This window comes from Theileria equi, chromosome 1 (assembly GCF_000342415.1).
Source record: "Theileria equi strain WA chromosome 1, complete sequence".
Taxonomy (NCBI): Eukaryota; Apicomplexa; class Aconoidasida; order Piroplasmida; family Theileriidae; genus Theileria; species Theileria equi.
Genome location: NC_021366.1, coordinates 615,310 through 637,030, shown reverse-complemented (window position 1 = coordinate 637,030; position 21,721 = coordinate 615,310). Strand labels below are relative to the sequence as shown.

Sequence of the window (21,721 nt, the reverse complement as noted above, 5' to 3'; positions counted from 1 at the left end):
AGGTGTGCCAAGGCGTCACTAAATGTTTCTCACAAAAGGGCAAAAACGGCCACTTTATCGCATGAATTTCACACCAGGACTAGATGTTGTAATGTAAAGCTTGAAAATGGCGGAAGAAGCACCAAATTCTCCGCATAAACAGACAAAAGGGCTCCCTTTTTACTCACAGGTAAACTCACTCTCATTTACGCTTACGTATTGCCATTTCAGCTGTTGTATTCACATATAAGAGCAAGGATAGACAGGGAATCCTGCGTGTTGGAGCCTGAAAAGACGATTCTGGTAAGGTCGCTTAATCCGCTACTCACCGCCAGCGACATTGAATGTCTATGCTCCAAGGACGGCTACATTCGCTGCTTCAGCTACTCTGAAATACATCCCAACGCTTCATCCCAGGAGGTTAGTTGGTTCCACTAGCGCATATTGCTCTACAGAGGCACAAACACTCGTACTATTTGGCCTATGACAAACCGGTTGAGGCTGACAAAGTGTTTGAGAAATACTCTGGTGAAGCTCCTACAGATGGAATTCTCAATATAGACTGTTACGGAGAATGCAATGACCTCTACGGTAAGTTTAAATGAGTCGTTTATACCAAAACAGAGTCAATGCAAGAGTACCGATCGCATTACAAAAGCAAAGATATCCTCCAGAAATACGCAGACGAGTACATGCTAAACTACGATCTTAAAATGGAGCTCAACAAAAGGCTCAGAGAACAAAGTATTACAGATGAGGAAGGCTTCACTACTGTGGTTTCTGGTCCTAGACCTGAAAGAGTATTGGCGTCCCAGAAAAAGAAAAAGAGCAAGGACGCCTCCGATATTTACAAGTTAAAACTTGGCAGCTCTCAGTGAGATTGCCGTACGATCTATTTAACCAAAAAGTCCTTGGCTTCGTTGACTTTTGATGCCAAATACGTCGAACCTGGAGGCGTATAGAGGTGGATGTGGGCGACTTACCTCCATTATCTGGATGGTTTCTCATCATGAGTTGCTTGTACGACTCTCGAATCTTGTCCTTGGAGGATGTACTCCTGAGAATAACTTGTAAGATAGCTCTAGATACTTACGATATGTTTAAAATGCTATATGCCTCGTTTAGTGTCATTTTCTGCTCAAATCCCTGTAGATTCTGCCTGCTCAGTTTGAAAGGACCGCCATTTTGGCCCGGAAGCATGGAAGCGTTCTGCTTTAGGAGGTTTGGGAACTTTTTGTTGACGTATCTAAACGCCAAGAGCCCCCCGCCAATTGCGGCGGCTATCAGAGGCCAAGTCATTATTTATGAGTCTAAATTCGTGGAAAATTCCCACTGCTGTTCATCGGCCCCGAAATGATTCTAGTGCTGACGAGTCCGCGCACCAAACACCATTTCGTACGGCCATTCTTTAACTTTATAGAGGGGCCAAAGGTCCAAAAATAGTAGCGGAATTTCGGACACATTGGCTAGGCATCCAGCGCCCAGAGTAAACTGGCCATTCAATGCGGGTATTGAAGCGTTTAAAGACCCATGATGGCGGTATTCAGCTCAAGCTTGTCGTAGAAAGCCATGACGATCTCTGGTGCCTCTACAATATCTGCTTCAAGGGAGATGTGATTGAGGCGTTCACCTCAAGGTTAGTCAAATCGCAAGAGATACGCATATACACAGGAAGATCAAGAGTGAAGGCGCTGGTTCCATCTGTGTGAAGCAGGAGATTAAGAAATTTACCATCAAACTCGCCATTGAGGTATGTTAAAGCCCCGTCTTTGACAATCATTCAGTCCGTTGAATACACGTCTTCCTACGATGATTTACACATTTCCGGCAAGAACGCGTCGGAAAATCCTTACATCAAGGTTTGTATGCTCTGATAGCGAGGCTATTCATTGCACAGATCGGTCAATACCATACAGTCGATGTGAACATTGGATCAACAGTTGTGCTTTACAAGGACGAATGGAATGGGTTTTGCGAGGGAAAACTCTCTGACGTTTCCAACTCAACAAAACAAGCGGAACTTGCGTTTTTGGTAGCTGTTTATTCTGAGAAATCACTCCTTACAGGTCATTGATAATGGCGTTGCAACGTTCTTTTTGCTCACACAGTATACCACGAAGCAGGTTTTCAAAATTTACCACAATATACCGATACGGAAAAGTTCAAATTTGCGTGTTACAAATAACCAAAAGGTGAATATCCCCTCCAAGCGCTCATTGGCTGTAGGCATCAGAGACGTTTTACAAGTTGATTCTAGAAAAGTTGGCACAATGCCTGGACTTTACCGTCTTGAAATCAGTCGTGGTAACTGGACCAGGAATGATAAAGGTTTGCTCTTTACTATCCAGCCATAAATGCACAGGAATCCTTTCTCGATTACACTCGGTCAAATGCTCTGAATTTGTAGGTCCTTGTAATGGAAAATAAACGCTTAGGAACTATACCGAAATACACAAGAATATAAACAAGTTTGTGCTTTGCAATTCCTCGTTTGCAGACAGGTGAATTTCCATTTATACAATAATGGATATACAGAAATGCAATTACAGAGGTTTTAGCAAACTCTGATACATCGCAAAAGATAAGCTCCATGCAATATATGGAGCATGACAAGATTTTAAAAGAGGTTAAAATGAAGTTGGAAACAAACGACGATAAATTATGCATTGGAATGGAGGATATAACAAATGCTGTAGATTTAGGAGCGGTGGATCGCGTTCTCATTAGTGATTTCATCATTAGAAACGCATCAGGTGAAAAACGCAAAGAGATACAAAAACTGGTAGATGATATCAAAGGACACGGCGGAAAAGTCTACTTTTTATCAGACGCCCACTGTGCAACCGAGTATGTCAAAAACCTTACCGGTATAGTAGCACTCTTGCGCTTTTCAATAGAGTGAATTTTTACACGTGTTTATTCCATACTCGCTAGTTTTCACCAAAAATGGTAATGTTTAATCTCTATAGCAGGGTATAACCAGATAGGGTTGTTTACAGGGGTTATACTCGTTGCAATTGTAATAATGGCAAAATGCGGACACACTCTCTAACGGTGAGCTACTTGTGAGGGAGGATGAATGTATGGATGAGTAGGGAGTAACTAAGGTACTGGTATGCTCCCTTTGGTCGCATTGAGACTACTCATGGATCTCAGAGTTTTGAAACATTTGAAGGATAAGTAGAGAATGAATGTCTACTACTATAGACATACAGAATAAATGTCCGCTTGGAGGAGGGAGTACATGTCAGGAAAATTCCCAGATCAGAGCTAGAAAAGATGTAGTAAAAGATGCTACAGATTATGAATACTGTACACATTACTTCCTTTTTGGACAATGGATAGGCCAACTTAATTACGGTGAGAAGCCCCTTAAAATATGGGATGTAAAAATACAATACACTCCATTTAACTCTAGGTACACTAGATCAGAGGTTGTTACCGTCTATTATCGTAAAGATAGTAACAGGAATCGTATAAAGGTTCCTCTCATTCTTGGAATTAAGGAGAGTAAGAGTGATGGGTATAGATGGTATGAGAATCTAGGTAAAGGTAATACAATATGGAAGGAGATTAATGATACTAGTGGATTCCCTAAAAGTGACACAGATCCAGCAAACTCCCAGTTCAAGGATAAGCTAGATGAACTTGCATGTAAACTACAGAACATTGTTGAAATAAATCTCTCCAAAGATAAAGATGAGGAGTATTGTCATAGTCATGACAATGATGGAGTCTACACTAAGAAGATAAAGGTTCGACTTAATCCTGACACATTCGACTTCCCCAATTATGTCACATTTGATCATACTCCAAACACTTCGGATACAGGAAATAATGAGCTTACCATAGGTGGATTTAACATTGGAGGTACTCCACAAACTGGTTTCTCAGTATTGAATTTCCCTATTACAGCTACTAAGATTACGGTATTTGTGCCAGCATGTGATCATAGTAAGCCCTTTCTTTTTCACATAAATTCCAATGACCAGAATAATAAGTGGTTTAAGAATACTGGTGGAGACACTTGGGTAGATGTTACCAGTAATTCCAACTTTAACAAGAAAACACCAGACCAAGCCAACGAACATCTTAAGACAAACTTTAAAACTCTTACAGGGAATTTAAGTATACAACAATGTAATGCCCCTAGTGAGGTAAAACTGGATATAAAAAGAATTCCATCGAGTGGAAGGGATGAGACAGTATATTTTGATGGTAAGAATCCAATACTTGTTAAGAAAGTTGATGGGAACAGTATACCTAATGTATTCCTAAAGTATTCTCACAAACCTGTCACTGATAATAGTAAAACTTTCACTGTAAGCAAAGATCTACAGAATAAAGGTGTAATAGGAACAAGCGTACATAAGAAGGTTAAAGATTTTTTTGTCTACTTCTGGGAGAGTGAAACTAGTAGGCCTATCCTAGTTGGAATTACTAAGGGTAGTGATCAACCAAAGTACTATAGCAGGCGCAATAATAGCAATGAAAACTGGATGAATACCAATGTGGTTGGTATGAGTGAAAGAGAGGCACTTGATGATCAAAATTGTAATAGAAACGGTGCCATCCCATTTGAAATTAGCAAGCCAGAAGATCCATCTCAGTTTGTTTCTAAGGCAAAATCATCAGCATGTATAAACACTACCAGGACAATCACAGGTCCTACTACAAATTTCCTTTTCGTTGATAACAAATATAACATCAAAGAATATACCGTTCATAATCATGACAATAGTTTTCCTGGTAGTTTTATTGGCACTCAAATATCCAGAGTTACATTCGGAGGAGAAGATACTACTGGTATTAAACTTCCACAAGGCTATACAGTCTCTAAGATTAGGGTATACTCGCATGAACCCACTAGTGCTCCCCTGATGCTCCAGTTCATTAAGAAGGATAGAATAGAAGAGTCTACATGGTTTGAGAGTAAAGACAGTAATGGTCTTACTTGGGCAAAACTTGGTAATAGATCCAGTGGATTCTATGGTCCAGATGGTATGCCTACTGAGAAGCTTACAACTGGACTTGATGATGTTAGGTGCTTATGTAACAATGAAGTTGTTATGGATCTTACAAAGTCATATTCTGAGGCACTGACTAACTATTGTTGCAACAGTCATAAGGGTACTGGGCAAGAAAATATTACTGTAACTTTCCAACCAATTTCTTTCATTACTTCATCCATTCCATGTTACAAACATGATATTAATAATGGAATTACACTAATAGGGATGAAGTATTATGAGGATAGAGATCATAGTCAAAGAAAGATGGTAGTATTGAACACAAAAGAGTTTCCCATTCAAGGCTCACTCAGTGTCTACACATTCTACTGTATGACTCAAAAACCAGTTCTAATTTATGTTAATTCACCTGGACATAGTTCAGTAACTGGATGGTACCAGGAAAGTACCACTAGTGACAATTCTCAATGGAATAAGCTCTCCAATGAACTCCCTGATGAGATACCTGACAATTTCAAAGAATGTGACAAAAAGACTAAACTTGTACAACTACTCGGAGTATTAGGTTGCCCTAATTCATGGCATTGTTCTCAAAGCTCTGGTGGCACTACTACAGTGCAGGTTACCCATAGAACTACTCTATCCTCATCTCTACAAGGGTCTCCTGGTGATGGACCTGCTAGTAAAGGTTCTAGAAGTAGTGAACTTGGTAGTGATTGTAAAGGAGAATATGGAGTATGTCATAGTCCACCCGATGAACAAGAAGAGGAAGGACCTACTGCTGGATATAGTCCAGAAAAGAAAGATGAAAAATCTGATAAATCTACTGAAGAAAAGAAACCTGAAGAAGTTTCTGCTCCATCTGGAGCTGGTAAAGGAGCTATTCCTCCTGGTCAAGAAGGCTCTCCTGCTGTTCCTAAACCTCCTCAAGCTCCTGTTTCTGGACCTAGAGGGGGCACTTATAAGGGAACTATAAGTTCCAGTTCGTCACATGATTGGAATTCTGGCTTTAAAAAATTGTCTAGAAAAATCCGTGTTCGAGTGGCACCCCTTTTTCCAACCAGTGTTAAACCTATTGCCTCCGAAGGTACAAAACACACTCAACAACCTGAAGCTTCTGCTGTTAAACCTGTCGATAGTGATAAAAGTGCTCCTCCTGATGACCAAACTAATGGTGAAGGTAATACTGCTGCTCGATCAGTCCCTGATTCTGGAACTTCTCCAGGCTCTAACTCTTCTGACCCTGATGGTTGGGTTAAGACTACCCTTTCTGTTCTAACTGGTACTCTTGCCGGAGCTGGCTCTCTTACTGGCTTTGGTTGGTGGATCTACAAACGTTATAAAGGAGATCCCTGGGTTAGACATGGGTATTCTATAGACCGTTTAAAGAATGTACCATATTGAGTATACATAGACTCCAAAAGGTCATCAGGATCCTAGCATTCCAGTATACCAACAAGAGAGGATTCCAGAGGGGAGAGTCTCTACCACAACCAAGGGCAAGGAGAACATTTTACAGACAGTAACACCGGTGACAACTCCACCTGTGGCTAAGCCTCCTAGTACTCCTCCAATTTCAGCAGGGTGAGATTTAATGGTATCAAGTATCTTCTGAAAAATGGCCCGTATACCACCAGAGCTATGTCCTCTAGCACCAGGTTGACCAGGTGCCAGTTCTTGTTGAACTCCATTCTGTCCAAGATGTGCTGGATCAATAGTTCTAACACATTCTTGCAAGCCGCTACACCCTGCCTTCTGTAGTACCTCCACAAGCTTTATAAAGTTGCTGTCACCACAGTCTATAGGTTTAGTTAACTTATCCAGTGTTATGTCGAGACCTACTTGTGTCCACTCTTCATTGTCATTACTACTTATACTACCATCATTACCTTTCTGGTACCAGCTTTTAACATCTTGTCCACCAGTAGATTCTACATAGATGAGCACTGGATCCTTACCACCATCATCGGAGTAGAATACAGAGACACTAACTGACTGTTTGGTGGGTAAGTTAAGGTCAGGAATATTTATTCTCTTTCTTTTAACACCAACAGTATAGTACTTAATAGCAGCTACCCTCACTCCACCAGATGTATTAACAGAGTGTTTGTAATATGAAACAGAGCCAGAATGTTCTCTACAACGAACTTGTACTTCCTCAACTGAGATCCTCCCGCTAGTACCCTTAGGGCTATGAGCAGGACAACAGTATCTATTTCCTTGCTTAGAATTACTCTTGGTAAGATCAATAGTGACTGCATGGCTATGTTTACAGTTTTGTTCGTCCAGATAAGTCTCAAGAAATTCATCCTTATATGTTTCATTAGTATCTTTCACGACTGAATGCCAAGGGGGACTATAACCAGCAGCATTCTTGGCATAATAAGAGTACTTCTTTCCACCTTTTTGTACCACTTCAACTAGGAGAACCTTACTAGGCTTCTGACCAGGACCTGTCTTGTCATGCTTCCAGTAATAAGCTGCAACTGATGCAACATTTTGACCGTATTCATTAATCCTTTGGATCTTTACGCCAGTATCATCCTGTATCTCTGCAAGTCTGTATTTTCCATCCCACTTATGAGTGTACCTGTAGAAATCCTGTGTAGATCCAGTAGGATAGAAAGATCTCGTGACAGTAATAAGCTTACTATCTTCGGGATATGTGATAGGGTCATTGATTGGCTTGTATGAGAGTTTAATGGTCACTTGCGGTTTGGAGTGTGATCCTCCCATCCTCCATCTTTGCAGAGACGGTCCATGGTACACCATTCATTATCCATCCATAGTCTCCTACTCATCCTTCCATAGCCAAGATCCTCATCTTACTCCCACCTCTCAACTGGTGTGAGCAGACTGGTCAGTATGAATGAATGGTTATAACTATGAAGAGTCTATGGATGAAGACAGACAATATGCAATAGGCGTGACAAAAGACTGTATATCTAAACAATGGGTAGTCTAACTAGATGGGCTCGGACTACTCCATTCTCAGGAACCTTAGATCCTCCACAGAGACTGATGCATGTTCAATTAGGGAGGAAGAACAAGAGGAAGAATGAGACAAAGAGAATCATCCGGAAAGTAGATTGCCTAAAGCCTGAATGCGTGATTAATTTGCCGGTACTGTACACTTACGAAAACAGTTTCCCGTGAAATTGAGTGGTTTCCATAAACATGAACTAGTTAATACATGAATTTTGTATAGACATTTACATTTCCTAAAAGCCCTAAAATCGACAATTGAGGGTCAGAACTGGACTCCAACATGGATAGGGGGAATTATCATTTTACGGCCATTCCGAGTAAATAAGCCGTACACATATAGATAAATGGTTACATGTCACAGTTCCACAGTATTTTATTATTAAAACAATGCAGCCCATGCCCATACAGTCTGCAACGTAGACACCAAGTTATTGCCAGTTTCTCCTACCTGTTAAACTATTTTTCAATGCATGCAAAATTTCCGTAAAAGCCTACGGCATAAAGTGCATGAGTTAATGGATAAATTAAGAGTATATGTTATTTATAATAAAATATTTAATGACTGACAATGTGTATGATCCTGCATTTCCTTTCCAGGTCATAGTATGCATCTACACTGTAGACTTTTGCCCTTTATGGACACAATATAGCCCTTATGGGCATAAAACCGCATTACGTGAAGTTTGCCAAATTTACCCTTTGACTTTTAAAATGTACATTTACTGCATCTTAGGATTGCTCAAAATTTTTGGAAGCAAATATAAAATTAAGTCCCATATACAAGGGTCCATGCTTCTGAAAAATGTCCATGTACCAACTTTATTGGTCCACAATCCTGGCATTTAAAACAATTTACGCCAACTCCATTATGGCTGTATTTATCCCATTAAAACTGCATTATTTGCAATCACTGTGGGTATTTCCCTTTCAAAATTCTTTAAAATGTAAAAATCCCATTCATATTTGTAAAAAACGTCGTAATAAATGAGTGGCTTTTTTTACTGTATGATGGTGAAGCATCGTATTTCGAGTGTTTTAGAAGGTAAAACATTCTATGGTTTTCAAGCTTCTTCTCAAATATTCTTGAGCCTCCTCTGGCTCGTCACATTGTTCTGTATCATCAGTGAAAACATCGCTAGAGTCAAGAACAGCTCCATTCTTTGATTTACTCTCAGGTTTACCAACTTTTGCATAATAGCCATCCCTGGTTATCCTTGACCACTTGCCATTTTCATTTACAAAGTATAACCTCTTGACACGTGTTTGGCTTACAAATGTACACTTTTCATCCTTTCCACCTGGCCATATTAGGTCCTTACCAGAGACCACCTTGTCAAAGTAATGGCCAGTTTTGGGGTAGAACTTGGTGCGTACAATTTTGCCACATTTATCGCTTTCAACATGTACCTTTGTCTCATCTATTGTGGCTAAAGTGTCTAGAGTATATCCCCTTTCAAGAGAGGAGTAGAGACTCTTTTCCTACACACCGATTCCAACACCTCTTTAGTTGGTTTATAAGAAGGAATATCTTGATAAGATTCCTCAGAGGCAGTCATACTAGGTTTGCATGTTCATTTTTACTGTTTAGTGGCATCTTTCCCAAGTCTTGGCTGTCTAGTTGCTTTCCTTTCCGGATCTTTTTTCTTGTTGGGAGAAACAGGCTTCTTGGATTTATTCTCTAAAACATTTGGATCATCCTTAGACTCCCGTGATACTTGATTCTCGACATTAGGAGACTCTTTATCTTCATTTTCTTCTGAAACCTTTAGCTTCTTCAAGAGATTCTCATAGTCTTTTTTCTTTACCACACTCCACTTGTTACCCTGCATATTATGGTACCTCCAAACATTCTTTCCATCAGCCTTTACAAAGTTTACAACTACTGATACGGGGGCTTCTCCATCATAGCAAACTAGTACTGACAGAGCATGCTCCTTATCTGCACCCCTCCATATAGGCACATTTATGTCATAGATCTCAGTAAGTTTATAACCTTCCTTTGGAGCAACAGTCTTGAGAGGTAGTCCTTCAACAGTTTCCTCCTTAACCACAAAGACATTGCCGTCTACATCAGCGACATCTAATTCGACAGTCCTGGCTTTGGGTAAGGAAGCCAATCTCTTCATCTCAGTCAATGCAACATCATAGTCATCCTTAGAAACACCAACCCATTTACCATCTTTAACATGCAAGTATAGTGATTCAATGCCAAGTGATAGGGATGTAAGTTCAAGTTCATTACCATCATAATGTACAGTAACTTGAGAACAAGAGCTCCCGTTCTCACCTCTCCAAATCGGAACGTTAAGCTCGTAAAGTTCTGTGAGACGATAACCCTCCTTCACGGTAAATGTTTTCTCTGTAAGCCCATTCTTTTGAGATGCCCTGGCTACGAATATCTCCCGGTCGACATCTGTGAGATCAAGCTCCACCTCTTTAATCATTGGAGCAACAGAAGGCCTCTTTAGTTCCTCTATTATTTTCTCACACTTTGTCTTCTCAATGAGCTCCCACCCTAGATTCTTCTTTTCGTAGTATATTAAATCGGTCTCATCATCAGACTTTTTTAGCAAGAGAGCAAGAAATGTTACGTTACCCTTTGAGATAGTGTATGCTGGAGAACATTTCTCTTCAGTAGACTCCCATACTGTCCTGGTTCCATCCACTATCTTATTAAAGTAGAATTTCCCCTTTGGGTAGTAGTAGGTTGTATTTATGCCATCCTTCGTAGTAGTATCTGGAACGTCAACTGAGTTTGTATCCACCTTAGCCAAGTCTAGGGTAATTGGAACTACGAGTTCTTTGGTAAAGTGATGTCGTGGAACAGGTTTAGGAGCTCCAACCTTTGTGTCTGGAACAGTCTGTTTCTCTTGTGGAATCTGTTGAACTTGAGAAGTAGGTTGAGATGTTTCAGATGCAGCTGGTAGAGGTGAAGCACTTGTCTCTTCCTTGGATTCTTGAAGTGTTGTGGGAGCAGGTTTTTCCTCCTGTTTATCTTCTGGTTCAGGAGCTTTCGGAGGAATGATGTCATCTGGAAGTTTTGGTGGATTCTTTGCTCCTCTCTTCTTCATCTCTTCAAGTCTTGCTTGGTGATTTTGTTCATTCTCTTCTTCCCAAGCATCACCATTTTTATAAGCGTAAACAAATTCATAACTCTTGTCTTTAATAATCTTTAAAAGTGCCATTTTTGGTAAGTTATCCTCAAGATAACTAGTTGAAGATACTAAATGGTAATCCTTTTTACCAGACCATATTTTGTCTGGGCCATAAAGAAATTCTGATGGAGTTTTCCCAATTTTCGATGAACACTTTACAAAAACTACATTGTCTTCAATGGATCTCTCAATGGCATATGTTTCGGAATCTATGCCATCAATCTGTAACTTTACCTTTCCGGTTTCTGGTGTGTTTGACCCCGCATTCCTTGCAGAAGTATCCCGTTTGGGCAGCGGTTTTGTCTTAAACTGATGTGGTTTGGCTAGTTGTTTTAAAATTTCCACACTTTTCATTGCTTTGTATTTTGTATGATATTCTTCCTGAGTTATGGACTTCCAACTTCCACCGGAATTTTCAAAATAATCTACCCACTTACCATCTAAACGTTGTTTATACTGTACAAACAGGAGAGTCGAACTCCCTTTGGAAAACGAAAGCACAGTCTGTACTTCAGTGCTTCCCTTATAGAATTCAAAGCCTCCATCCACAACTGATGTAATGGGTGACATTCCTGTTCTACCATATATTCTGTTTCTTACTTCATTTTTATCCAAAGTTTCCCTCAAATTTATTACATGAAGATTTGGCTTTTTAATGTCTAGCGTTGTCAAATCCCCTTGGTCACTTTTATACGTCTCCACCGTTGGCTTAACAACCTTTACATCCTTATCAAGAATAGTTTTAGAAGTGTTATCATCCGAAGTTTCTGTAGAAGCTTCCTTAGATTCAGTTTGTTCAGGAGAGCCTTCACTAGGAGATTCTACGGGTTTATCTGCAGACTTAGTCTGTGCCCCTCCTTGTGGAGTAGGTTGAACGGGTTCCGGAGGAGGATCAGCAACAGTCTGAGCTTCAGGAGATTTGGCAGCAGGTTGTGCATTTGCCTGTGGTTGTTTCTGAGGAGTCTTGCTATTTTTCTTACCTTCATCTTCTGTTGGAGTAAATTCGGGCTCTTTGGGATTTTCTACTGGAATATACTCTACTTTTACATTGAATTCCCTTCCATCTAAAAGTGTATATGTATCAGATTTTGGTTTATTCTTCTCATATTCCTCCAAAGACATTTCTTTCCAGCTTCCACCACTCTTTTCAAAATACTTGCGACTGCATTTTCCAGCTCTTGTAAAGAGGTTAAGATCCAAGAGTTCCAAATCCCCCTTGATGTGTCTAGTCACTGAAAAACACTTTTCGGTCTTGCCATCACCTTTCCATATGGAAGAGTTTCCATCTCTAACTTCAACCATGTTCTTCTCCGTGACTGGACTAGAGACATAGGTGGTCCAGTCATGGTACTGAGCCTCTGTATGTACAAAATCATTGCTCACATTTGAAATATCTAGAGTTACTGGATTGGGAAATGGGTAGACTGTATACTTTTCAGAATTGGTTCCCACGTGCTCTGCCTCTGGTGATTTGTCTTTTCCTTTCTTTGCATATGCAAGACTAAATAAGGCAAAGAGGAAGAAGGGGATTCTATGCAAATGCATTTCATCCTTCGAACCTTCCAAACTCTGGCCAAATACACGCAGTAACTCACCAGGAAGATTGGCCCGCAAATCCAAATGGGGAAAAATATCTCTGCAACAACTAGTAGCTTTCTTTTGAACTTTTTGGTTTAGAATCCCAATTTATATCATACAAAAATCAGAAACAATGAGTTACTGGAGTATATACGTATAATCGGCAGGGAATAAGCCTCAATGAGAGAGTCTCTAGTGGAATAGACATGCTCTAGCGTATGGAATCCTTCCAGTAACCACACTCATTATTTGCAAGTTAATTCCTCTAATGTAAAATTCTGTGCTAAATGTACGAATTGGAATGATGGAATCCTAGGGATGCCCATTCTAGCCACAAGTGTTACCTATCCAGGACTTGTTTCCAGCAAAAGCATAATAATTCATCCCCTAATGCTCTTAGACCATCACTATTGAAGGTAATACTTCCCCTTTTAGCAACTTTTGTATGAACCAAATTCAGGTAAGTTAATGAGGAATAAGGTGTCATTCCTCTAGTCACAACATTGCGATTTCAATCATCAACCGTTCGTGAATGGATCCATCCGTAATCTGTAATGTCCATAAGAGTTCTTATACCATTTCTTCTGCGACCTAACATTCTAAAAATCTACCTCCCATATTGGCAGGTACAGCCAGTCATTCGCACATTTGTAGTTTTATAACTAGCCACTCCCATCACTATACATTTGAGTATATAAAATACCCTCTATAACTCTGCAAAATGTATAAACATTCCAAAGAAAAGACAAACTCACCGATTTAGACATGGTTTGTGCAGACTATCTATATACGTACCATACATCCCAAACCTAATGAGATTAGAAGCTTTAAACAAACATGTGTTTATAGTGAATACTAATGTACGATTGAGAGAACAATCATCGTGTATATCGTTCGAGTCTGTACATTTCTCTACAAATAGCCATTTTTCTGAATTACTAGTCTCAGAGCATTTACACTCCGGAGTGATGAAACAGTAATTCCAGACAATATGATACAAAGTTACTGCATTGTTAAATCTGATTTACGACTAATTTGTACTATAACAACTTCGTCATCCGAAAAATCCTCCCAGAGATCTGGATCGTTGAATTCTACAAACAAGCGGACCTTTGCCGGTTTAGTTATAGCCCTTTCAATTTCGCCTTTTTTGTGTACCTTTGTTCCTTTAGGATCGTAAAGTTTTCTTTTATGGAGTCCAGGCTTGTCAAATTTCAAAGTCTTACCATTCAATTTTTCAGGTTTTCCTTCTGTATCATCATCATGCAAACCCTCGTCCACAAACGAGATCCTCTCATTCCTCTTGGACCGCCCATTTGAGTGCGTTGTCATTAGTTTGTTGCCAATTCCACTTTGTCCATTTGTATACACAAAACTTCCCCTATACGTGTCATTTACAGCGCGTTTTTTCCCTATACTACTAAGTGATGTTACATGTTTACTGAAATACTCTTCATCTACAGCCTCAAAATCTTTCATTGAGCGGAGTTTAGTTTCAAAGTCTTGTCTGTTCAGAGAGTTCCACTGTTCATTCTCCTTTTCAAAGAACATAAACGTATCAAAGTACACGGAACAAACTCGGCCGCTAAGAAGAGAAGTGTAACCGTCCCTGTAGAATAAGTAGGCGCCTGTACATCCTTCTTGAGGGTCTGCAGCAGCCCAAACCGGGGTTCCATCATCCACTATGGCCTTTACTCGACCGAAACCTCTGGAAGTATATGCTCGATGCTTAACCTTGTTTAGTGTGAAGATGTCTATGCTAAAACGAATATCGACCGGACTGCCAATGTCCAGAGTTATGGGTCTTCCGGTCCTCGTACAACCTACCAGCCCGTAAAACGCACAAACAAGTACGACGAACCTCATGGTGAGGCAGCTGAAGCTGCGCAGAAGGTAGAAGATGAGCTACCAGAGACTCCGAGATCCATGGGGTAGAGAGGAGGGGCCTAGGGCCAAGAATAAATGGAGATCACAATTTATTGTTGACTTTACACATTTGCAGAGAAATCCAAGGATAATTTGTGGTGTCGATAGCGAGGAATTTTCCTCGCAATTTCTCTCGCTCATTCTTCACTACGTAAAGTTTGTCCAATGTCCCCTTTGCCGACCATCTTCCAGTAGATTTCCTCTATTTGAACGCATAAGTCTGCCACGATAATCCTTTTATCGGTCATACACTGACGTCTGTGCGAGTCGCCCATTTTCCCGTCTAACTGGACGGATAAATGTTGACTAGGGAATTAAGTTGATGTAAACGTCTATATTTATGACTGGCCTGCACATGTGCCGAGGATGGAAACTTTCCAGAGTGACAGACCAGAGGAGGTCATTGCAAGTGCTCCCTATACGCAGTTATTTTAATGATTACGCGATGGAAAACATGTGAGAAGATATGCATCGAGTCATTCAGACTTTGGCTCTCCAGAAAAAACGACATCCATTTCTTGCTCCTCGTCCCAGCATTCTGGTCCATGTACGCACCTCCTGTAGTCGTAAGTTTGATAGCTTTTGCTGTAATTCACAAGGGTATAGCTTATTCCATTTGTAGAGCCCCTCTGGCTAATTTCTAGAGTTAAAGGACGCCCGCACACTCTGCATGCAGAATCCATAAGTGTATCCACTACAGAGTTTTACTCTTGCATAATGAACAAAAAACCAGAGTTATGCGAGCGATAATTAACTACAAAATATTCACATAGCGGAACATAGTACTCACTGCGACAAATTCCTATGTGTCAGCTTGGATAACAACCATTTGTCACCCTTTTGGATCTGCACTCTACATATTAAAAACTTTAGCTCTACATATTTTTAATCATGGTACACATTGCACATTCAAATATGGAATCTCGAATTGATAATCCAACATTCACCATCGATTTGAAAAGGGACCAAGATTATTCTCTCGCTCAAAATGCCGAGGTAATAACAGTATCCAATAACCAGCTTCTACAAATCGATGGATATAACGTTTGCCTTCACAAACCAACGAAAGACGGTGACTATAAGGTCAACAAATTTCTATTTGGCGGAGAACAGGAAGGTTTACCAAAGGACCTTCAAAACGTAACTTCTGTCAATGTGTTTGTTCCAGAGACTGATAGTGTCAAACTTATCGTGAGGGTTTGCGTGGCAATGGTATTTAATAATGAGACTATTAATCTCGCTCTTTATTTTGTGGAGGACACAGAGAATTGGTCAATCTACCTTTACATGGAGGATTTTGAACATGTCGGCAAGATAAGAGAAGTTATTGACATATTTAACTGCACTGACCCACTGGAACTATCCTTTAACCATGATGCACTTTTCAAAATCCAACTGGAAAACCTCAATTCTCAAATCGAAGAAGCTGCGACCTCATATCTGTACAGCAAATATGATCTTTGGACACGTATCACCAGATGGGTGCAAGAACTTTTTTCACTACCACAAGGTTTGAGGAATTCACACTTTGCTCCATTTTTCTAAGTACTCTCTGAACTGGCTTATCGCAACTGTTCGATCTGTCGAACCAATTTGGCATGCAAGAGTATCTACGATGGTCATCGCATTCAAACCCACTTATTAACTCAAGTGAGCCACTATACGCAGAGTTAATTTTTAACATTTATACATACCCTATACAAACTATTCCGGATTTAGGAAATAAACGAATACTGGTGGATTTATAAGAAAAGGGATTATGTTCCTAAACGCCGATTCAGGGTCAAATAAACTAATCTCTCATAAAGGGTATATAATATCAAGGAGTTTACAAGAGCATATAGTGTATACTAGACTATTAAAATATTAGAGCATCTGCGTACTCTTGACAAATTGAATTCTGCATTTTAAAATGAACATTCACTGCATTAAAAATTTTTGGCAGTCATTCCCAGTGTTACCGGTACAACTATGAAGGAGAAATCCTCCATCAAACACTTTTCATGTTATCCAGTTTGGTATTAAAATTTGCTTCCTTAATGGAGTTCCACCGGACATTCGACTTTTCACGACAGAAACATCACATAGTAGAGCCATTTTCTGCACGTATTTTTACTAGTTTCAAATTATCTCTAGAGTAAACTTCACAAAGGTAACACGTGAAGGTGTCTTTAATTAACGTTACATCTTGAGAACCTTCCGAAAGATGTTTTATAGCATAGCAAAAATTTGCGGCATAATAACGAGTTACTGCATTAACGTATATTTTGTGAGTTTATATTTTTCCGCCCTTTTAACTGTTGGTAAAGTCCTCCATAAACCCTTTTATACCCCCTTGGATTAACAATTTATATCCTTGCAGGTGTTGTATTTGTATAAACGTATATTATCTTATAGCGGGGTTCCAATTTTCGAAAAATCCATGGGATTTAAAAATGCGCAGCCTTTTGATTAAGATGCGCCATTTGAAAGACCTACTCCTATACTTTGGAAACCTTCCATACGTCCTTTTAGAAGTTCTGCTTTGATACATTTTTTAGCAACTTCTCTGTCTTTAAGACTCTTCCATGCTCCACCAGACCTCTCAAAGTATTTACACTTCTTCGTTCCACTTTCCAAAACGGAGAGTTCAAGTAGCTCCATATCAATATTCCTATACATTATACAGGCAATACAACAATCCTGGTGTCTATCAAATGGCCAATCTACCCCTTTTAAACTCTTAGCTTTTGAACATTTCCATAGGAGTTGATCTTCATCTTTTACCTCAATAACAAGATAACCAGGTCTTGGATAAAAATGTCTAGTGACAGTTCCAAGCATGCCTGTCTCAAAAAAGGTGAAATTTTCGGCATCCTTACTAGTAGAAATATCAAGAATAAAGCTAGAAACCCATCTTACGGGGACCCTAAAGGCGTTTATCTGGTCTCCATAATTTTCAAAAAGTTCCCATGTACCGTTATTGTTAAGGTAGTATTTTTCAAGTATACCTTCAGAGATACTGCTAGTGATGACAATAATGCAGGGTTCCTTGCGTCCATCAAGATAGACTTTTGCATACTCCAACGTTTCTCTAGGTGTTGTTACATATATTTCATCTCCATTATATACAAGTTTTTCCACCGAAATACCACTCCTCGGAAGTATCAGCTTTACTGTATTTTCAGACATTTCATAATCGAAGGATTCGTAAAGCTTGTAATTGCACTTTGAAATATCAAGAGAAACTAGATCAGAAGATTTAGACGTGTCATTACGCAAAGTTGAACCCACAGAGTTCTTAAATTTTCCATTATTCATTGCTTCATATTGGAAAATGTACCGTTGTTTAGATATCTCTCTCCACCATCCGTCAATCTTTTCATAATACATGAATCCAAGATGGGACTCTTTTTTCACATTAATGAATAAAAGTTCATAATCTCCTTGTGAAAAGATTTCAGATAAAAGACACCTATCACTATCATTCCCAGCCTCCCAAAGGATTTGATCGCCACCTGTAACTTTATTGATTCTTTTATCTTGAAGTGGGACATTTAGTAGCTTATCAAAATCTGATGTTTCGTACTTGTATGTGGTCATGGTACTTGTATCCACACTTTCTAAATCCATGCTAGCATCCACAAGGTCCCCAAACGGTTTGCTCTGGATAGCATTCTCGGTGGCCAATCCCAGGGAATCTTGGAAAGATGAGCAAGTGATTTGTTCCCATTTGTCATCTTTGTGCTCGAAATACCAGACAAATTCTTCTGCATACCCTCCTCCCTGTGCAGTGATTTTGGCAAGATAGCTATCTTCTCCCATGTAGATGTGGGCACTTGTACACCCTTCACCTGTCTTGGAGTACCAGAGATGAGTTCCGTGGTATATACTCGTTATCCTTGACTTGTATGGGAAAATTACGATTTGAAGAAGTCCTCTTTCAACATATCTGAAGAAATTGCACATGTTACGGGTTAGTGTATTTACATATAACCTAATTCCTTCACCATTTAGAATAGCGTCAACCTTATCAGAGTACGTTTTGTAATCTAGAGAGCTTATTCCTCCATCTGCCTTCTCGAAACATCTAGGAGTGACTATGCCATTTGATTCAACGTCCAAATAGTAGAATACAGTACCATTTAAAAAAGACAACGATCGAATATGGATGGCATTTTCACCCTCTTTGGCATGCCAAATAGAGACTTCAGAATCCACAACCTCAGTTACAAGTGCATTATTAGCAGAATACGTTTTGTGAGTAACTCCACCACAGGTATTTTCATAGAAAGTTATTTTATTTTCATCTGGCTTTGTTGAAACGTCTATCGAATGATATACAAAACTTGATCCTATGGATTCAGAAATAGCAGGCTCTTCTCCCTGATTTAAAAGTTGTATGAATCTGTTTGCAGTTTTCAAAGATTGCCCACTTCTCATCATGGAGTGCTTATTGGCGAATTCATCTTCTGAGATGTTTCTCCACCCAGAGATAACTCTTTCAAAACACCTTGATTCAGCTTTGCCTTCTCTATAAATAATTATAGTGACTATCATTGATCCGACTTTGGAGTAACTATAGCAGGTCTTCCATGCTTCGTCGGGAGATATCTCCCAAATTGTAAAATTACCTTGCACAATTGAAGTGACTACTGTACCATCTTTTGGTTCATAAGTATGATAAATGAGACCATCCTGCAACCCAGCAGATACTTCTACCTTGTCCATATTAACATTATCTAGGTCAAGGATCGTCTCAGTTATGTTGTCAAACTTCATCCTTTCGAGCTTCTCCCTAAAATATTTGTTACTGATACCAGTCCACATTCCAGACCTTTTTTCAAAGTATTTTGGTATAGTATCGCCATTATGTATCACGTAGAGAGTAAGAAGTCTGGATGATCCCCTGGAACTTGAGACAATCCTTGGAGAGACGGTGCCAGTATATGCAGTCCATATGGGCACATCTCCATCCACAACCTTATTGAAAGACATCCCGTCTTTTGGAACAAATAGTTTGTATGTAACGTTATCAGAAATTTCCTTAGACGCAGAGACGAGTGCTTTGTTTATACCACTAATATCAAACGTAGCTACAGGATTCAGGTAGTGTTGTGATAACACTCTTTCACAGTTACCTTTCATCTCATCGAACTTTGCATCATACTCCCTTTGGCTAACAGTCCTCCATGTAAATTCCTCCTTTACAAAATATTCAAATTTTACCTCATTTCCATTGCTCACGTTCAAGATCAATCTCATCATGTTTCCATTAGAAGTGGAGTAGACCATTGAGCACCTTTCACCATCTTTAGCTTTCCAAACTTGCATTCCATCATCTTGAACTTTGATAATGTAGTCATTGCTCTTTGGAAATAATGATTTGTAAGTAATGCCGTGTTCAGTGGTTTCGCTAAGGTTTATTTTTTTAGAATCCATATCCACAATATCAATAGTTACTGGAAGTGAAGTTTCTTTCTCCTTGGGAGCCATTTTGATCACAGATTCCTTTTTAAGTTCTACAGTGGTTTCCTCAACGGATTCTTTAGGAGGTTCAGTAGTTTGCTCAAGTGTCTTAGGTTCCTCCATTTGCCTGTGTTTTTCATTAAAATCATCTTCAGAGATGCTCTTCCATTCACCATTAACACTTTCAAAATGCGTTGGTTTTGATAGTTTCTCATTAACATCCTTCACAGAGATTGAGAGAATTTCTGGGTGACCCTCTTTAGAGTAAATACACGCCATTGTGCATTCCTGGTTCTCTTTGGCGGTCCATACTTGTTTTGAGGAGTCCACAATTTTATTAAATTTATTAGTCCTAGGGAAATAGGATTTGTTGACAACTCCGTGTATGGTTGCCTTGTAAAAGTTTGTTGTATAACGATCAGGCTTTGCTAGATCTACAGTTTCGTATTTTTGCCTAAGTTTCCTTTTAGTCTCTTTTGGTTTAACCGCCATCATTTCTCCAGATGCCGACTGATCTAGTTTAGACTCTATGAGTTTGGGGGATCTGGATCGTGTCTTTACGGCTTCCATAAGAGGTGCAGAATCTGGTACCTTTACAATGGTTTCTGTGGAAGTACCCATCGATCTGTCCCCTGAAGGTTCTTTTTTATCTCCTTTTGGATCACCTAGTTCATTATTTTTACCTTTAGGTGAGGGTTCTTGTTTTGAATTCGAATCATGTGTGGTGGTTACAGTTATTCTCTTTTTTATTCCTTCAAGTAACCGCTCAAATTCTTGTTCCGTTGCGTTCACCCATCTTTCATTCTTCTTTTTGAAGTACTCGAATCGGGACTTTAGTCCACACCTAATGTGTAGTTTTATGAGTCTGTACTCTGGTCCATTGTATACATTTGCCAGAGTACATTTTTCATTGACCTTTTCAGTCTTCCAGAGTTCTTTGCCACCTTCTACAACTTTTACCAAAACAGCACTAGGCTTTGGAGTATATAAGATCCCATCTTCATCGCTCCTGTCAATGTTTATTCTTGATTCATCAACATTGGAGAGATCGAATACTGAGGCAGTACTGGAGGAGTTTCCATTCCTATGACACCTACAGAATTGCAGTACGGATATCGTGTAAAGTACCACAGCAAACCTCATTCTCCCCTCATCAGGATGACGTTATGGATGAGAATTGTTAGGAAGAAGAAGATTCCATTCCTTGGCATCTGGGGTATGCTAGGCAAGTGTGTATTGGAAAACGATATAAATGGCTGTTTGAAGGGGAACACAAGGACAGATTCGGTGTTATCAAATATAATTTGTGTTGGGGGTCCATTAGGGGATACCTAGAGCCTTACCCTTTTCTCCTGCTTTTCCTTCTCTTCAAACTTCTTCTCATGTTTGTTCCGAGTATTGATTCGGAAGTTCTCCATAGCATTTATTCCATCACTTGGTGAGTAATTCACGTTGTACAAGTTCCTTCCCTGGTGATTGCTGGTACATATGCGTATATTCTTACAGGGACGTTCTTCTGTGGAAGGCATCATGTGTCTCCTGATTAATCACTTTAAAACCATTTGTTGGAATATTAGCATATTTGGATGTAGAGCACGAATGGCTAGACTTGTTATAGAACCGATATGACATGTACATAGCCATTCGCACCTATTCCATGCCAGAATCTTATTTTTA

The 21,721-nt window shown here is 39.6% G+C and overlaps 9 protein-coding genes across 9 annotated transcripts, besides 1 other annotated feature; 4 read left to right on the top strand and 5 right to left on the bottom strand.

Annotated features, from left to right (window-relative positions):
- Window positions 1–106: 106 nt before the first annotated feature.
- On the top strand, window positions 107–857 carry BEWA_020910 (hypothetical protein; the record flags this gene model as incomplete). The annotated part of the gene is made up of 4 exons (XM_004828853.1): window positions 107–169; window positions 211–399; window positions 435–570; window positions 604–857. 4 exons carry the CDS (start codon window positions 107–109, stop codon window positions 855–857), a joined length of 642 nt encoding a protein of 213 aa, XP_004828910.1.
- On the bottom strand, window positions 673–1,315 carry BEWA_020900 (chaperone protein DnaJ, putative). Its single transcript, XM_004828851.1, has 3 exons — window positions 1,073–1,315; window positions 963–1,036; window positions 673–927 (listed from the first exon to the last, which is right to left on the bottom strand). Exons 1-3 carry the CDS (start codon window positions 1,276–1,278, stop codon window positions 872–874), a joined length of 336 nt encoding a protein of 111 aa, XP_004828908.1. The 5' UTR covers window positions 1,279–1,315; the 3' UTR covers window positions 673–871.
- On the top strand, window positions 1,282–2,898 carry BEWA_020890 (pelota protein, putative). The gene is made up of 9 exons (XM_004828852.1): window positions 1,282–1,615; window positions 1,651–1,729; window positions 1,764–1,838; window positions 1,877–2,011; window positions 2,046–2,171; window positions 2,206–2,307; window positions 2,342–2,382; window positions 2,415–2,480; window positions 2,515–2,898. The coding sequence occupies exons 1-9, from the start codon at window positions 1,482–1,484 to the stop codon at window positions 2,879–2,881; spliced, it is 1,125 nt and encodes a 374-aa protein (XP_004828909.1). The 5' UTR covers window positions 1,282–1,481; the 3' UTR covers window positions 2,882–2,898.
- A 272-nt stretch (window positions 2,899–3,170) lies between these two features.
- BEWA_020880 (hypothetical protein) lies at window positions 3,171–6,353 on the top strand (the record flags this gene model as incomplete). Its single annotated transcript, XM_004828850.1, has 1 exon — window positions 3,171–6,353. The coding sequence occupies one exon, from the start codon at window positions 3,171–3,173 to the stop codon at window positions 6,351–6,353; it is 3,183 nt and encodes a 1,060-aa protein (XP_004828907.1).
- Window positions 6,354–6,377: 24 nt separating this feature from the next.
- Window positions 6,378–7,685, bottom strand: BEWA_020870 (hypothetical protein; the record flags this gene model as incomplete). The annotated part of the gene is made up of 1 exon (XM_004828849.1): window positions 6,378–7,685. One exon carries the CDS (start codon window positions 7,683–7,685, stop codon window positions 6,378–6,380), a length of 1,308 nt encoding a protein of 435 aa, XP_004828906.1.
- Window positions 7,686–8,474: 789 nt separating this feature from the next.
- Window positions 8,475–8,497: a sequence feature (AT_rich).
- Window positions 8,498–9,514: 1,017 nt separating this feature from the next.
- Window positions 9,515–12,637, bottom strand: BEWA_020860 (hypothetical protein; the record flags this gene model as incomplete). The annotated part of the gene is made up of 1 exon (XM_004828848.1): window positions 9,515–12,637. The coding sequence occupies one exon, from the start codon at window positions 12,635–12,637 to the stop codon at window positions 9,515–9,517; it is 3,123 nt and encodes a 1,040-aa protein (XP_004828905.1).
- A 1,035-nt stretch (window positions 12,638–13,672) lies between these two features.
- BEWA_020850 (signal peptide-containing protein) lies at window positions 13,673–14,536 on the bottom strand (the record flags this gene model as incomplete). The annotated part of the gene is made up of 1 exon (XM_004828847.1): window positions 13,673–14,536. The coding sequence occupies one exon, from the start codon at window positions 14,534–14,536 to the stop codon at window positions 13,673–13,675; it is 864 nt and encodes a 287-aa protein (XP_004828904.1).
- A 975-nt stretch (window positions 14,537–15,511) lies between these two features.
- Window positions 15,512–16,141, top strand: BEWA_020840 (hypothetical protein; the record flags this gene model as incomplete). Its single annotated transcript, XM_004828846.1, has 1 exon — window positions 15,512–16,141. The coding sequence occupies one exon, from the start codon at window positions 15,512–15,514 to the stop codon at window positions 16,139–16,141; it is 630 nt and encodes a 209-aa protein (XP_004828903.1).
- A 299-nt stretch (window positions 16,142–16,440) lies between these two features.
- On the bottom strand, window positions 16,441–21,187 carry BEWA_020830 (hypothetical protein; the record flags this gene model as incomplete). The annotated part of the gene is made up of 1 exon (XM_004828845.1): window positions 16,441–21,187. One exon carries the CDS (start codon window positions 21,185–21,187, stop codon window positions 17,048–17,050), a length of 4,140 nt encoding a protein of 1,379 aa, XP_004828902.1. The 3' UTR covers window positions 16,441–17,047.
- Between the last annotated feature and the right edge of the window lie 534 nt (window positions 21,188–21,721).

Bases quoted from the DNA above. Each gene is read 5' to 3' on its own strand.
- BEWA_020900 (XM_004828851.1), bottom strand. From the start codon at position 1,278: ATGACTTGGCCTCTGATAGCCGCCGCAATTGGCGGGGGGCTCTTGGCG. The intron at 1,037-1,072 runs GTAAGTATCTAG...AGTTATTCTCAG, and splicing joins TATAGCATTTTAAACATATC to GAGTACATCCTCCAAGGACA. The intron at 928-962 runs GTAAGTCGCCCA...ATACGCCTCCAG, and splicing joins AAACCATCCAGATAATGGAG to GTTCGACGTATTTGGCATCA.
- BEWA_020890 (XM_004828852.1), top strand. From the start codon at position 1,482: ATGCGGGTATTGAAGCGTTTAAAGACCCATGATGGCGGTATTCAGCTC. The intron at 2,172-2,205 runs GTGAATATCCCC...CATTGGCTGTAG, and splicing joins GTGTTACAAATAACCAAAAG to GCATCAGAGACGTTTTACAA. The intron at 2,308-2,341 runs GTTTGCTCTTTA...ATAAATGCACAG, and splicing joins CTGGACCAGGAATGATAAAG to GAATCCTTTCTCGATTACAC.